This window comes from Cupressus sempervirens, chromosome 7 (assembly GCF_028749045.1).
Source record: "Cupressus sempervirens isolate cs-2001-9-10 chromosome 7, ASM2874904v1, whole genome shotgun sequence".
Classification (NCBI taxonomy): Eukaryota; Viridiplantae; Streptophyta; class Pinopsida; order Cupressales; family Cupressaceae; genus Cupressus; species Cupressus sempervirens.
This window is the reverse complement of record NC_143124.1, coordinates 572499295-572511482: the sequence shown is the minus strand read 5'-3', so window position 1 is coordinate 572511482 and position 12188 is coordinate 572499295. Positions and strand designations below refer to the sequence as shown.

Genomic DNA, 12188 nt, shown 5'->3' with positions numbered 1-12188 from the left:
TAATAATAATAAGTGATATAATTGTATTCTATAACTCGTGCAAAATGAAGACCTCCCTCCATGGGAGAGGATTAAAAGGTTCGTAGGGGATTAATAATAATAATAATAATAATAATAAGTGATATAATCGTATTCTATAACTCGTGCAGAATGAAGAACTCCCTCCATGGGAGAGGAATAAAAGGTTCGTAGCTTCCCCTACGGTTGACCAAGGGATGATTCTCTTAAGCCCATTTTAAAATGTTTATATCAAACAAATTATGCGGATAAATATTAGAATTTTTCACGCGGTTTTGAAGGGTCCACGCGGGATTGAAGACCCACCATACAGCATAGCGACAAAATTGTACTGCCCATTTGCTAAAAACGCGACCTCGAATTGTCCATGTACGGCTTCCATGGCACAGTGAAGTCTCTGTCCTCTGCATTTCCTAACTAGGAAGAGTCTAGCCACCCACCACCGCGCAGCGCATTGTTCATTTCGTCCTCCCACAGCTTCACACTCTCTGCACGCCATAACATCATCTTCTCCGTTGGATAATATTTTTGTCCGATTCGTTTCTTTGCCTTCACTTTTGTTGCTGTAATGGGTTTAGGTTGAGTAGGGTTTGAAGAATTACAGGAAAAATAACATGTCTCAGAAGCGAGGCCAGAAGGAGGATGACGATCCCTCACCCGATGAGAAGCGCCCTCGCCTGCCTGCATCATTGGCAGCGTAAGTCTTTGCTTTTGTTCTACGTTTTTGCCAAAATGGGTTTTGGGAGTATTAGGGACTGAGCTTTTGGCTCCTGTTGGGAATTCCAAATTTTTGTTTTGCTTTCTGTCGCCAAACAATATAATACTCTCTTAGTGCCATGCTTCGACTCTTTCTGGAAGAGTCTGGAGTGATGCTTCCGATTCTGATGTTAATTTTCATCGACAAACTCTAAGACAGAATGGACGTTTTGTTTCATCAAGCATACACACTAAGTGTCTTAACAGTATTCGTTGACTCCCTTTTCTTTAGTGTAGACTCTGGAGCGATGTTTCTGCTTCTGCTATTAATTTTCATAGACACATTTGAAGAATTAAAGACAGAATTGACACTTTGTTTTCGCAAACACACTCACAAATTCGCTAGTTACGTTCTTCGACCGTTTCTCGAAGAGTGGGGATTGATGCCATTGGTTCTGTTGTTAAATTTGGAGAGAACGGATGTTTTGTTTTGATAAATATGCACATAAATTCTATCTAATGACATTCTTAGACTCTTTGTCGAAAATTATGAAGTAATGCTTTTTATTCTGTTAATTTTTATCATAAGTTTGAAGACAAAGTGGATGTTCTGTTTTGGAATACGTACAGCTCTTAATGACATTCACGACTCTTCCTTGAAGAGTGTGGAGTGATGCTTCTGATGCTGCTTTTGATTGATCAATTTTGTGCTGAGATCTTTTAGATAGCTTTTTGCCTCTTTTTAGCCACACTTATCTCTTCTGCTTAGGAGGCATGTTGAACACTCCTACTTTTTGTTTAATTATATTGGCTCCTATATATACGGTTAGTAGTTCTGCCTCCTATTCAAATTTCTTGTCTATAAATTTGAAGACAGAGTGAATGTTTTGTTTCAGGAAACATACACACAAATTTCTCGACTCTTTCTTTAAGATTGTGAAGCAATATATCTGATTCTGCTGGTGATTGATAATTATTGAGCTATGATTTGAAATCTTTTAGTTGGCTTTTTGCCATGTGTAGCCTAGACCTCTATTTTTCTTTAGATACATGTTGAACGCTTCTCCTGGCAACCCTAAATTAGCTGTAACTTTAGAGGCACATTGACCAATTCGATCATATGTGGATATATTAGGGTCAGTAGACTTGGTCTCTATTCAAAGTTTCTGTTTTAAATTTGTACGCACAATGGGTCTTTTGTTTCAGCTGACATACACACAATTTCTCTGATGAACATTCTTTGACTCTGTCATGAAGAGCATGGATTGATGATTTTGATTCCGCGAATGATTGATCAACACTGGGTTGTAATCTTTTGCCCAGGTTTCTTTGGAGACATATTAAACATTGCTCTTGTCCATTCTAAACATGTTCTTCTTTTACAGTCACGTTACCAAAGTTGATTGTGTGTGAATATACTTTTGTTTCTGCATAAAACAGGGGGTTGATTTGTGATGTTTTCTTTTTGTGTTATCATGTTATCACAGGACACTAGCTGAAGCTGTGAAGGTGAATACTTTGCAAAAGTTCTGTTCAATTTTGGAGCCTTTGCTTCGGAGAGTGGTAAGATGACCTTTTCATAATTGACCTAGTTTTAGATGTTATAATCTTATGTTATTGCTGCTGCCAGGGACTGCGCCTCTTGCCCTCAAAGAATATCAATCTCACTTGTGTGCAAAAACATATGAAACCTTTGAACATGCTCTACTGCTATTGTCATGCTACCCTGTCCATTCCTCTTTGTTTTCCTTTCATGCAACCATGGCTCTTTTTGGCTGAGAAGGCCCAGAACTGTGGGTCTGGGTATCATTCTCGAGGAGTCCAATCCTGCACAAAACATTGAAATTTGAATGTGGGTAAGCTACTTCTTACATTCACATTTAAATCTTTAAGTGTTTGCAAGTTGCTGTTCCCAAAGTCTGATAACAATCTTTCTTGCTGTTCCCAAAGTCTGATAACTATACCTGACCTTAACAATGCACTAACTGGTGAATTTGGAAGACAAAAATAAACTAGTATAGGCCTACAAAAACAGGGGCAATACACATGGCTCGCTTCTATGACAGAGAGTGCTTTTAAGTTCAAATGCTTAATGAGTTGCGTGTAGAAAATAAGATGTATAATCTCTGTTGCACTATTCTGAGTGAATTGTGAAATGATCGAATTCCAGGTTATTTTCAGGAGACATGTTTCTTTGTTTTCAGGTCTTACTTTTGCAAGGACCAAAAGTTTTTGATAAGTTGCTCCTATAATGCAAAGAATTCTAGTGTGACAGACATGCAAAAAAATATTATATATGGGCGGAGATGCCTGTATTAGAATTTAACATTTTTCACCCTTAGTAGAACTGCTATGAAAGAAATATTATCTGATAATTAAATTTTAAGCTTCCAAAGCAGGGTCTACCTGCTTCAAAACAGAGTCCAGCTTCAGAAATCAGTTTGGTCGTGTTGGAGAAGAGGGCTGTAAATTCAAAGTTCCATAAAAATGTCGACGAAACAGCAGTAATAAGCTTTTTAAATATAGAACTTGTGCAAAATATTTTCTGATATTGCAAACCTGTTCTAGAAGACTAACAGACTGGTAATTTAGAGCAAACAATAAATGCTGAGATTGCCATAAAAAGCATAACTGGACTTAGACCATGGTCTTGAAAATAGAAAGCATAGTCAACAATTATAGAGATCAGCAGGGAACCCAAATACAGGTTCTGAAGGCACCAAATTTTATCAGGGCCAACAGACCGATATCATTGTCTTGGTAGCTCTAGTAAGGTCATCCTTGAATCAATCATCTTATTCAAATCTGCAAATTATATAAGCAGGTTATTGTTTGTTGAGCAAATTGCATTGTTAGTAATTGGGTTCTCTTCTGCATTAGAAATTTTGACAGAGGTGTTTGGGGAGTCTTCTAACACCAACAACGCAACCATCAATACAACCTCTAAGGTGTGAATTTGCTAATAATTTCATATTTTCCCTCAAATTTACAGAATTTTTCAATATACTCGGAGCATAAAAACTATCAAATTTATAGGCTTTGCCATGGTATGGGAAATGTAATCATCCTAAAATGTTTCAGTAGAAAAACTCTTGACATATGATAATTTTTCTTATGCGCAAAGCTTAATATTATTCAAAGAGGATGGGATGAATATAGTTCGATGCCTATAACAGAAAGATAGCATGGCAACAAAACATAAGCACACTTTAGGATATAGATTAAAAGAAAAATAACTATATCTTGAAGAAGATGAAACAAATAATAGCATGCAAAGAAGCAAATAAAACCATGCAAAAACAAAATATTCCTTTTAGAGGCTAAAGCAAATAAATCTACGCAAAGGTCAAAGATTCCTTTATTGGAATAAACTTTAAAGGAATGATGTGCTATTTGGGTGAAAGTGTGTCTTTAGAAGTACAGCTCTCTTGTCTGTAAGAAAAGCAAGGCTTATATTAATTTTGTTTCATCTTAACCATAGTAACACAGGGACGTGTCGCCCACCTTTTAGCCCCACGTCCCAGAGATGAGGATACATTGGGGACTTGGGGACTTTGTTCCCCCGTCCCCAGTGTCACCACCAGATTCCGCCACCTCTGCTGAGGATAGGGGATATCCTGGTGTTGACTATTTGCTGATTTGACTATTTATGTTCAATGTTTGATGTTCTGATTCAATGCAATGTTCAAGTATTTACTCTTTTTCATCTTTATATCTTATATTGCAATACATCTTTTCATAACTAGCATTTTAAGTACCATATGTATAGTATATACAAGCCCCTCAGTCCCCTGCCACTGTCCCCTAGCTGTCCCCCCGCCATCCCGAGATTAAGGCCCCTCTATCCCCCCATCCCGGAAACTTGTCCCCCTGTTCCACCATCCCCCCGTCCCCCAGGGTGGTGTAACTATGATCTTAACGTAAATTATTGTGGTCTAGTTGGGCCAGCACTTAATACACTGGATGTTTATGATTAATTTCTATTTGGTATTTTACAATTTGAGTAGCTTGTTGGTAGGATTTGGCTTTGTTTATCAATGGTAGTAGAGTAATTTTATTGTGTTGGATGGTGGAATGTTCATTTATCAATCAGATTTTTGTTTGCAGAAATTAGAATTTCAGACTTTCAAACAATTATTCTGTTTAAGAAATTTTAGATTTCAATTTGGTCCAGTCCAGCATAATGTTGCGATTGTGCCAGAATCTGCAGTTGCTGCACATTCAATATGCAATGGCCACACAACAACTTATGCTTAACTTGGACAATAATTCTACTTCTCATCACTCTTCAATAGAGCTGAAAATTCTACATAGTTAACAGAGTCTGTTTTGAGGTGATGGTTTCCTTTTATTGAACAGTGGAATACAGGAAGATAGGAATTTTAATCCAGAGCTATCTAGAATCTTGTGGGGAGTTTGTGATGACATAATGAATTATAATTTCCAATTGTAGGGATCTGAATAAATATCCAGGAAATATCCAATTTTAAATCTTGAAGCCTTGGGAAATTGCTCACAAGAAATCTTTCTACGAGGGGCATGGTACTCTTATATTACTAAAAGCATAAGCAGAAAATCTCACATATAAGAAAACTCCATTACTTTTATATCGTCTTTAGCCTTTATCTGTAGGTAATGGGTGAGATAGTAGCTGATTAAATTAGTTCACATGGCTAATAAAAGTGTGATCCATTATCGCTTATGGTACATGGATGTACTAGCCTGAATGAATATTCTTGCAATCTTAACTCAAAACAAACTTCGGAATATAACAGATAATTGCATGCAATAAAATACCAACAACAACCAGCAAACGCTTATTAAAAATACTCAGTCCAAAATAATATTCAGATTTTCTATTGTATAATTATATCCAGCAATATAATAACATAACCAGATATCCAAATCTAATCTTAAAATCAGTTATACAGTCAGATTGGAAAGCTCAAAAAGAACCTCTAAGCACAATGGTGAATTCCGTCTTGAATCCACTCCAAGCTGAATCGTGTTGGTGTCCAATCAACTGAGAAGAGCCTGAAGGTTTCTGTCCTCAGGTTTTGGAAACTAAAAGCCAAAGCTTCTCTTCTCCAAGTGAAAATCTGCAAACAACTCCAAGTCTAACTATCACTGAAAATGAACGAGACCTGCTCTATTAATGCTCAATGGTGATTTTTCAACTGCCTTGTGTCTTTTCGTGTTATTCTTCTCTGTCACCTTTAACCCACTTAATAATATTATTTGACCCATTTTATAACTTTTCAATAAGCTCCCTTAAGCCCAAATTAATATTTTATGAATTTGACTCTAAAATTCGTAATGTCCCAAAAATGGGACATTACAATGGATAAAGACAACTGTGATCCTTGATCTTGGTCTATAAGACAAAATAAGAAAACAGTTCTGGAAATCAAGTCCATGAATATTCCACAGTCCATATTAATCAAGTTCCTTTGCTTTTATATTAGACCATGTGAATTTTTGAATTTTTAATGCCAATGTTTTAGATCAAATGCTATGATCCATCATTAGAGCACGTAGAGAAAATAATTAGCATACCAAGCCCAGAAAAGAGATACATAATAGGAGGTCTAAGAAAGAAGTCACTAGAACCTAAGAAAGAAAGGGTATGTATGAGGTAACACAAAGAGATGAAGAAATAACTTAATAAGGGATAAAGAAAAGAAGAATGAAACAAGAATCAAGAAACAAGAAAGACAAAGGAGAAAAATACTAAAATAAACAAAATCAAATCAGATAACAAGGAAAGAGCAAGATCAACTGAATAATGAAAGACAAAGAAAGGAAGATATGAAACAAGAAAACTAAAATTTGAAAGAAAAAAAAAAGAAACTAGAGAAGATACACACATGTTCTCTTATGTATGTTTGCATAGACAAATAAGAATAAATATATAAATATAAATTTATGGATATATAATTATAACTATACAAATATAAATGTATGGGTATAAATATAAATATAACTACGCCTATATATTCTCTACAATATGTGAGCAAAGGATATATATATATATATGTGAACTGGCTGCCTACTTTGCTAAGGTCGTTGCTCCAATTTTTGGTAAATCTAACTCCTTCACAAACAATTTGGTCCACTTTATTTATTTCATCTAGGATAAGAAAATGGAAGACAGCGACCTTCTTGTCAGCTTTGATGTTGTTTCCCTCTTCACCAAAATACCCATACTTGAGTTCATCAAATTGATCAGGCAGAAGACGAACAATGGAATTGCTGACCCTCTTGAATTATGCCTTAGATTGACCATCATCATCTTCCAGGGTATGATCTATTGTAATACCTTGCTAAGGGACTTGAGAGGATAACAACTAAACTATCAAAATGACATGGCTATTTTTTGTTTAAAGTGCAAGTACATTGAAATATCCTTTCTTCAGATTAAATTGAAACTTAATATAATACTCACAGCAATAAGATTTTGTTTTAGTACAACCAAAGGAAACCCAAAAATACAGATGGATAATAGTAACATTGACAATCAATAGCAGAATATCCTTGGTCAAAATTAAAGTCCAGAAGACAGAGCTTACAAAAATTCGTTTCCAAAGCCAAGATTATTTTTCGCTGACCTGATCGCTTGATATGGAAGATTACCTGGATAAATTGCAGACCTCCTATTCATTTGTTAATTGCAAAAAGCTGTGAACACTTCCTGGTAGTTTGCCTTCTGGAGACGATTTGATTTCTGTAGCTTTTCAATTGTATTCTGCCCACAATAGGTTTGCGGCATCAACGTAGTTCAAACTGTGAACCACACTTGGAAGCTGAAGGTTCTGAGATGATTCTTCTGGGATTTTGTCCAGAGAAGAGTTTCTACCGGGGCTGCATCCTGTAAAAAGAAGAGTCATATAATTTCTTGCAGAGAGGAAAAAGCAAAACAAGTCGTTAGCATATAATGCATCCTGAAAACACCACTTTGCTGCCTTCAATGGGAAAAATGGTGAGTTGGAAAAAACAATGAGCTGGAAAACTAGCGACCTCATCCTTAATCTTTACTTGGCATCCAAGGCAAGGAAATCTTAAAAAGTTTCAAAACTTTACTTGACCCCACATCAAGACATTCAGTGAATTAAATAAATTCATTCAGCACTTCAGCTTTTTCCACTTATTTAAAATATCACCTTGCCCTTTTATTAATAAATACTTAGCCTAGGAGGGACAAGAATTAGGCTAGTATTTTTATTTGATTATCTATGGTTAAGCCAAGGGAGACATTACGGTCCTCCCTTCTCGGGATTGATGGTCCTCTAGCAATTGCAAACCCATCCGCTGCTCCATTGAGATATACTTGTCGAATTACCATAAATCACGAGGCAACTCAATAGTGCATAGGTATGACAATGCATCCAACAAATTAATACCTGAATTCCATACCAAAATATAGAACCTTCTGATAAAAAAAAATTACTCCACACTCCAGCTTTATCAGAAAGAAATACCCCATAACATTCCCAGATTGAGTCATTGATGCAGCCAATGCAATATCAGGAAATGCTATATGATTCCAACTAGAACAACCACTAGTCCATAAGGATTCAAAGAATATGAAATCACCAATTAATAAAGATATTGCTGCCATTTGAAGAGGAATAGGTGACTAATTAAAAAATGAAGTATGTATGCCATCACTGCCCAACTTAAACAACTCTTCAGTGGCTGGCTTAGTAAGAGAGTCATCAACCAAATTACTATCACCATCATGAGAATGATCAACCATCTCAACTGTAATTTCTGGATGGGGCAACTCATATCTCTCATCATCAAAAGAATGGTTAGTATCACAAACATATTGAAGACGAAGCTTGGCTTGTTGAGCCACAATTATTGGATTGTCATTATTAGTAGCCTTCAACACATTTTGTTTTCCATCATGAGTAAAATCAAGCTCTGTACTGTTGAAATCGTGGTTGTGTCTTCCAAGGGACTTCAACCTTGGTACTCCACAACCTTGGTACTCCCCATACTACTTCGGTTCCATCAATACGAACCACATAGTACTCGACATCAAATGTAAAATCATCTAAATGTATGCTCACCATTGGTATTTTCCTTGTGCAACTGATTTTAGATCCATCTGCCAATATAATGCTGAATTGGGGAAATCCTCTACTCATGGTCCTTCCTTGACTACAAAGCTCTCATCAATAAAGTTGTGTAGCACCGCTGTCTGCCATAAATGTATCTCCCTGTCCTTTCAAAATCCCTTTTAAGTATGAAAAGATGATTTCTAGAACCATTGAATAGGGATGCAAGGGTACCTTGCACCTTGTCATTGTACTTACTATTCTCATCGCTGTCCATATCAGAATTCACCTCAATAAGATATGCCTTACCCTTACCAAGACACCCATATCCTAGCTCCCAAGGTTCTTTGCAATGAAAACAAAGATTTCTAATTTAGGAGATGTGACTTTGGGCATATTAGGAGTCTTCACATCCGATTCATCGTTTGATTTCTGATTTTTGAATTTCCTCTTGTGTGGCAGACAAGAAGGTATGACATCCAAGTCCATGGCTAAACCAATAGCACCATCTAAAGAACTAGGTCTATGAGCCCTAACCAAACCTTTTAATTTGTCACTTAAACCTTCAACAAAGAGCATTGCAACTCTTTTCTGAGGCACTCAGGGACCATCATGAAATTTTTTGGAATTCATATGTAAGACTCCAGATGCCCTACATGCTTAAGATGTGGCAATTTCCTGTAATAGACCTTTATGTCTTTCTGGTCAAAGCAAGTAACCAACCTTTTGACAAACTCTTCATAAGAATGAACCATGGCATGATCTTGGGAGATAAGTCTGTGAAGCCACCAATCGTATGCTACTCCCTCGAGGTGTGTGGTAGCGAATTGGATCACCTATACCTCTTCCATGGGCTTGAGTGCTAAGAATGTGTCTAACTTATGAGCTCATGATCTTGCTGTTATTTTTTCGGTTCCATCAAAGGATGGTATAGAAAGTTTCTTCAAGGTATCCTTATATTCTATAGGTTGAGTACCATGCCTAACTTACCCTCTAGGCCACCTATCTTGCCTTTCCAAATGATTTTTAGCCTTGTCCTTATGTTGGTTCATGAATTGATTTAAATTCATTAGCTGCCTTACATCAGCTGGAAGCTGCATGTATTCATCTCAAGCCAGTATAATCTCATCTATGATGTACTTCTTTTCTACCTCAACCTCAGGGATTGATACTCTTTCAACTAGATGTGGTAAAAAGTGGGACACAGTGGTTTGATTAGACCTTGTATCCGCTGTTGTTAGAACATTAGGGGCTGCTCTGTCTCGATTCTAATGCTCGGCTTCACTTCTGCTGTGTGGACTATTTGACCTTCCTGCCTCGAACGTCCAACTCTCAGTTGTCCCATTGCTGTGATCTAAGTCATAGGTTTTGCCGAATTTTCGGCTTCAGGTTTGAAATTCGGTCAAAAAATTTGCTAAAATTCTGCAGAAAATTTGTACGGCAGCAGTTTGGTTGTCGTGTTGCTGAAAACATATTTCATTACAGCATTTTTAAGGTTTTGGCAATAAAGACTTGTAGACGAACTTCAGTTTGCAGAAAATGCATCAATTTTCTGAAGGATGGCTAGGGAAAATTGTCTATTGCATCTTGGAAATCATCTGCTATCATCAATGGAGGGTCTAGCAATCTGAAATCATGTAGTGTCTCAAATCATATGCATCTGACATCTAAAATTGTCCCAGTTCGCCATCTCTGTTGGTCGTCCATGTTTGGCGTCTGGTGGCTGCTGCTCCCTGTAAGATGGTTGGAAGATAGCTGCAGCCTGTTGTCTCTTTTATGGCAGTGGCCATTGCCAAGTCCCCGCAGCAATTTACAAAGATTTGCATTTCATTTTTAGGGTTTAATAGTTTATAACTTTATTATAATGTATATTATTTTTATTTCTTTATCAATAGTAAAATATTGTTATATAATATATATATATTTTTATTAGAAAAGCATTAGTATTTTATGTATGTTCTATTTATCTTTTTTTAGTAGTAAAATATTAATATTTGGTATGTTTATTTATTATTTTTAATTAATTTATTATATTATTTATTTTTCTATGTAAAAAATATATCTATAAGTTGATTTTAATGTCGATTTTTTTTTGATTTTTTTGACCTTGCCGAACTCGAAGTCAAATTTGAACCTTGTGACTTAGGCTGTGATCATGTAATCTTGGAATTGTCGCATCATTTGCTAATCTTGTTGCAGTTGTAGCTACTGATGCTGCTGCCATTGGGCAAAAATTGTCAAGAATGCATTGAGTTGATTATTTAGTTCCCTTGGCAGGCTTCCATCTCTTCTTTCACCCATCTCTGCTTCCTGTGGGTTGATTTTAGCATCTTATTTTTGCCCTGACCTACTTCTTGTGTTATATTTGTGCAGTTAAAACCCTCTGGAATACATAGAACCACTTTATATTGACATGTATTAGATTAGGAGCAAAAAGAATGCACAAATACATGCAACGAAAAATCGATGATATGCACTAAGAAGAAAACCAACAATTGAAACCCCCACAGGCTGGTAGGTTTGTAGCTCTGGTACCACTGGAATATCCTTTGCTTGGATCAAGATTGAAACTTAATACAATACTCACAGGAAAAAGGTTTTGTTGTATTACAACCAAAGGAAACCCAAAATTACAGATGGGTAATAGAGATATTGAAAATCAACAGTAGAATATCCTTGGTCGAAATTGCCAGTCTAGAAGACAGAGTTTACGAAAACTTATTTCCAAAGCCAAAATATATACGGCTGATCTGATCGTTTGATATGGAAGTTTAGCTGGATAAATCACAGACCTGCTATTCATGTGTTAATTGCAAAAAGCTGCTAATTCTTCTTGGTAGATTGCCTTCTAGAGACTCCTCGATTTCCTGAGCTTTTTCACTTGTTGTCTGTCTTGAATAGGACTGCGGCATGGACGTAGTTCAAACTGTGAACCACACTTGGAAGCTGAAGGTTCTACGGCAATTCTTTTGGGATTTCATCCAGAAGAGGGTTTCTAAAGGGGCTGTCTCTTGTAAAAGTAGAGTCTTGCAATTTCCTGTAGAAAGGAAAAAAACGAAACAAGTCGATAGCATATAATTTATCTTGAAAACATCACTTTGCTGCCTTTAAAGGGAAGAACGCTGAGTTGGAAAAGCTACAGATGGAAAACTGGTAATCTTCTTAATCTTTACTTGGCATCCAAGGCAAGGAAAACTTAAAATAAGAGTTTCCAAAACTTCACTTGACCTATCTCAAGATATTATGTGGATTAAATAAATTTACCCAACACTTTAGCTTTTTCCACTTATATAAAATATCACCTTGCCCTGCTATTAATAAATACTTAACCTATGAGGGACAAGAATTAGGCTAGTATTATCTATGGCTAAGCCAGAGGGGACATTACATACATCTTAATCTAACAATTAT

General features: G+C 36.3%; 1 protein-coding gene across 2 annotated transcripts in view; it reads left to right on the top strand.

Moving 5' to 3' along the window:
- The first annotated feature begins 389 nt into the window (after positions 1–389).
- The window catches only part of LOC149548040 (calmodulin-binding protein 60 D-like), an 85636-nt gene continuing 73837 nt past the window's right edge, over positions 390–12188 (top strand). For both annotated transcript variants that reach the window (XM_089792064.1, XM_089792063.1), the window contains exons 1-2: positions 390–715; positions 2202–2277. In XM_089792064.1, coding sequence (XP_089648190.1) covers positions 633–715; positions 2202–2277 — 159 coding nt within the window. In that variant the 5' untranslated portion in view covers positions 390–632. The remainder of the gene's footprint in view (positions 716–2201; positions 2278–12188) is intronic.